The sequence below is a fragment of the Octopus bimaculoides genome, chromosome 18 (genome assembly GCF_001194135.2).
Source record: "Octopus bimaculoides isolate UCB-OBI-ISO-001 chromosome 18, ASM119413v2, whole genome shotgun sequence".
In the NCBI taxonomy this organism is placed as follows: Eukaryota; Metazoa; Mollusca; class Cephalopoda; order Octopoda; family Octopodidae; genus Octopus; species Octopus bimaculoides.
Genome location: NC_068998.1, coordinates 19454483 through 19458157, shown reverse-complemented (window position 1 = coordinate 19458157; position 3675 = coordinate 19454483). Strand labels below are relative to the sequence as shown.

The window sequence follows — 3675 nt, the reverse complement described above, 5'->3', positions numbered from 1 at the left end:
ATATGTATACATATACATCTCTCTCTCTCTTTCTGTCTCTCTCTTTCTCTCTTTCTCTCTCTGTGAAAGTATCTGTCACTACAGTATCGAAATGTGATTGTTTCAGTTAGTGGAATAGTTTCATTTTTAAAGTGAAAGTATTTGACATGAGTGTTTTTGTTTCACTTTTGACACGTAATACTTAAATAGTGGAGGAGATATTATGTTGCCGTGTGCTCGAACTCTGCAAGAAGTTAATAATTTTTTTTGACTAAAACACAACTGGAACCCTAAGTAAGGCATGTGTAAAATTTGAATGAAATTGGTAGCATAGTTCTCGAGTTTTAGGGATTCACACAGACAGACAGACAGACAGACACACATTCTCATTTTTATATATATAGATTTCCCTAATGAATAGGAAAGTATATTGTAATAATAATAATCTAATTGTTTTATAAAGGATATTGACTAAAGATTTTAGTCTCAATAGAATGTATGCATTGGTTAATTAATGTGTTATTTTTTTCAGGCTGAAGACGATGAAAAATCTGACAGCAAATCACTTGATAATCTCTGGAATGTTAAACCCATTTCAGAATGTGATTTATGGTATCTCAAAACTGGTTAGTAGTTCAAGTGATTTATAAAGGTTCACTTATGTGTATATGTTTGTATGTGAGTCTAACTTAACAATACTATTTATCACTTCTATTCATGAAAGTAGTGGAGCAGCCTCATGCATAACCCCAGGACCTTGCAGTTATTAGATAACACATTCTCTTTTACACTTCTTGTGGAATCTTTTTCAATACTCTAATATCATTGGTGAGGTTAAAAAAGAAGTTAATGCTTCAAGAATGTTTTAAGATGTTCTTAGAAATGTGTCCATTATTCTAGATGTTACATGGCCGAGTGGTTAGAGTGTTGGGCTCACAATCACAAAGCCATAAATTCAGTTCCGGACTTGGCCAGGCATTTATTTCATTTCACATTGCTCTAGTCTGCTTTGCTGAAAATGAGTATCAACCAAGTTCAGGTGCTTCTCCCCTCCCCGCTCCAACTGTCACATCCTCAAACTTTTACCAGGTCAAGGGTGGTGGGGCTGAATGAGCATCCATTCAGTATATGTCTGTTCATGGCTACATAAGCACCTATAGCAATTGTCAAAAGCATGGTATATTCTACCAGGTCATATTCACTTACAAGTGACGGCTGAGCCACATGTGATGTTAAATTACTAGTGCATAAGTACCAGTTGAGCACTGGGGTTAGTTTGTCCTCTCCCCTAAAATTCCTGGCTTTGTGCCAAAAATTTGTCTACTTAATTGTAAATGATTTACACAAATGACCCAGTTTGCTAGACCATTTAAATTTAGCATGTTGGCCTAAAATAAAACAATTGTATGTACTTAATTTATTTAATAAAATCTTTTTTCAATTTGTATAATTTCAGATGACAAAGAAGCTATTGAAAGTGTTAATAGCACAGATGTTGATACAATTGTTGCTGCTAGACATGAACAAGTAAGTTAAGAGAAATTGGTGGAAGGTCGTATTTCTCTTTTTTACTAAATCTCTATTGTAAGATATTGGTTTGCTGAGCTTAGATGTGTTATTATTGTAAAAGAAAAATATTTTATTTTAAATAATTATTTTAAAAAACAAAGCCAAACTTATCTTCAGTTGAGTTTTCGCACCTATTCTTACCTATGGTCTTGAATGTTGAGTAATGACCAAAAAACTACAATTGCAAATACAAGTGGCTGAAAAGTGCTTCTTCCAAGGTATGGTTTCTACAGCTGAACGCCCTTCCTAAAGCGAACCACTTAACAGAGTGTTGGGTGCTTTTTACATGCCACTGGTATGGGTGCATTAGTGCAGCACTGACTCGGGTGCCTTTTAAATGGTACCAGCACCTGAAAGGACAAGCTTGTATGTGTGTTTGACAGCAATTTTACTTAGCTTGATGTGTCTTATCAAGTACAGCAAATCGCCACATCTCCCAATCCCTTGTCATTTCTTCAGTGAGGCCCAGCATCTAAAGATTCTTTCTCACCACATCATCCCACATCTTCCAGGGTCTACCCTTTCCACAGGTCCCCTCCACAATTAGAACTCAGCACTTCTTTAGGCAGCTGTCCTCATTCATTTGCATCACATGACCAAACCAGCTCAGTCTTCTCCCTTGCACACATCTGATGCCTCTTATACCCAGTTTTCCTCTTAAATCAGTTATATTCTGTCATGCTTCCAACTGACATTACCCATCCAGCAGAGCATGCTAACTTCAGTTGCAAAGCCTGAGACATTGGTCCTCTCAAGAAAGTTTTTCTAGTGCAATCTCTATGTTAGTGGAACATCACTGAGACAAGTAGAGAATTTTAAGTATATAGGAGCTATTTTTACAAGTGATGGAAGGCAGAAAACTGAATTGGGTGCTAGAATTACAAGTGCTGGTACAGTAACGTGCAAGCTTCAGCATTTCATCTTCAGAAGAGGTGTAGTTGGTAAAAACGCCAAACTTGCTATCTTCAGTTTGGTTTTTGTGCCTATCCTCACTTATCATGAATGTTGAGTATTGACAGTAAAAATATGATTGCAAATACAAGTAGCTGAAATGGGGTTCCTCTGAAGTATCTTTAGTAACACTATTTGACAAGATGTGTGGCTTAGAAATCAGGTGGTCTCTTCTGCTCAAGCCACTACTTCTCCACAACGAGAGGTCACAGATCCAATACTATGGACATGTTGTTAGAATGCTGAAAGGAAGGATCACAAGACAGATTCTTCAAGTTGAGCCAACCAGCAGGAAACCTAGGAATAGACCAAGAACAAAATATTGGATAATATCCATTGTCTCAGTGGGTTAAACTTGGGAATTCAACCTGAAAGTGTGATGACATTTCTGATAGGACCCTATGGTGGAGGTGTTTGAGGACTCTGCTCCCACAACCTTCCCAGGAATAGTAGGCAGAGAAAATGGATGGAATGAGATAATACAATATCTCCCCTTTGAATGAGACATTAAAAAATATATATTTAAAGAAGTGAAAAAGCTAATCCAGGTTGTTTAAATCATTCTATGGCAAAAAACAAATATCTTGACAAGGCCTTTTTTCTTTATCTGTTTTGTTGTATATGTATGAATGTATGTGTATATATAAGTACTTTATATATGTATACTATTTTTATTCAGCTATTGATGGAGATTCCAAAATTAGTCATTAAGCTAGAAGGAGGTGTTGGTCAAAGAACAGTTCCATTGCTTATTGTAGAATCTGCTTTTCAAGGTGAAGTTAAAGATTGGAGTAGTAAGGTAAATATACATTCTCTGAGATTTATATTTTGGTTTCTGTTTCTAAAGTATATTGTTGTTTGAAGTTCACTTTATTGCTTCTATCCATTGTTTTATTTTATTTATTTATTTTCGGTAGGATTTTTGATCAAACTCTTCCCGGTTTTGTATTTGATTACTTTCTGCTAACAACTTACGCCAACCTATTGAACATTAACTCAGCAGTTCCCAAGTTTATTTTGACATGGAACCTATTATAAATTTCTAGAAATTATAGAAATCATTTTATTAAGACAGCTTATGCCAGGGAAACCCCAAATTTTTTTCAAAGAACCCTGGGATCTTCAGAATCCATTTTGAGAATAACTGGTTTAGCTCATTATTTTTTTTTTTAATTT

The 3675-nt window shown here is 35.5% G+C and overlaps 1 protein-coding gene across 1 annotated transcript in view; it reads left to right on the top strand.

Annotated features, from left to right (window-relative positions):
* Window positions 1-3675, top strand: part of LOC106874512 (intermembrane lipid transfer protein VPS13A) — a 264016-nt gene that overhangs the window by 182388 nt on the left and 77953 nt on the right. The window contains exons 43-45 of the mRNA XM_052974544.1: window positions 512-605; window positions 1436-1506; window positions 3179-3298. Of these exons, the coding sequence (XP_052830504.1) occupies window positions 512-605; window positions 1436-1506; window positions 3179-3298 (285 nt within the window). The remainder of the gene's footprint in view (window positions 1-511; window positions 606-1435; window positions 1507-3178; window positions 3299-3675) is intronic.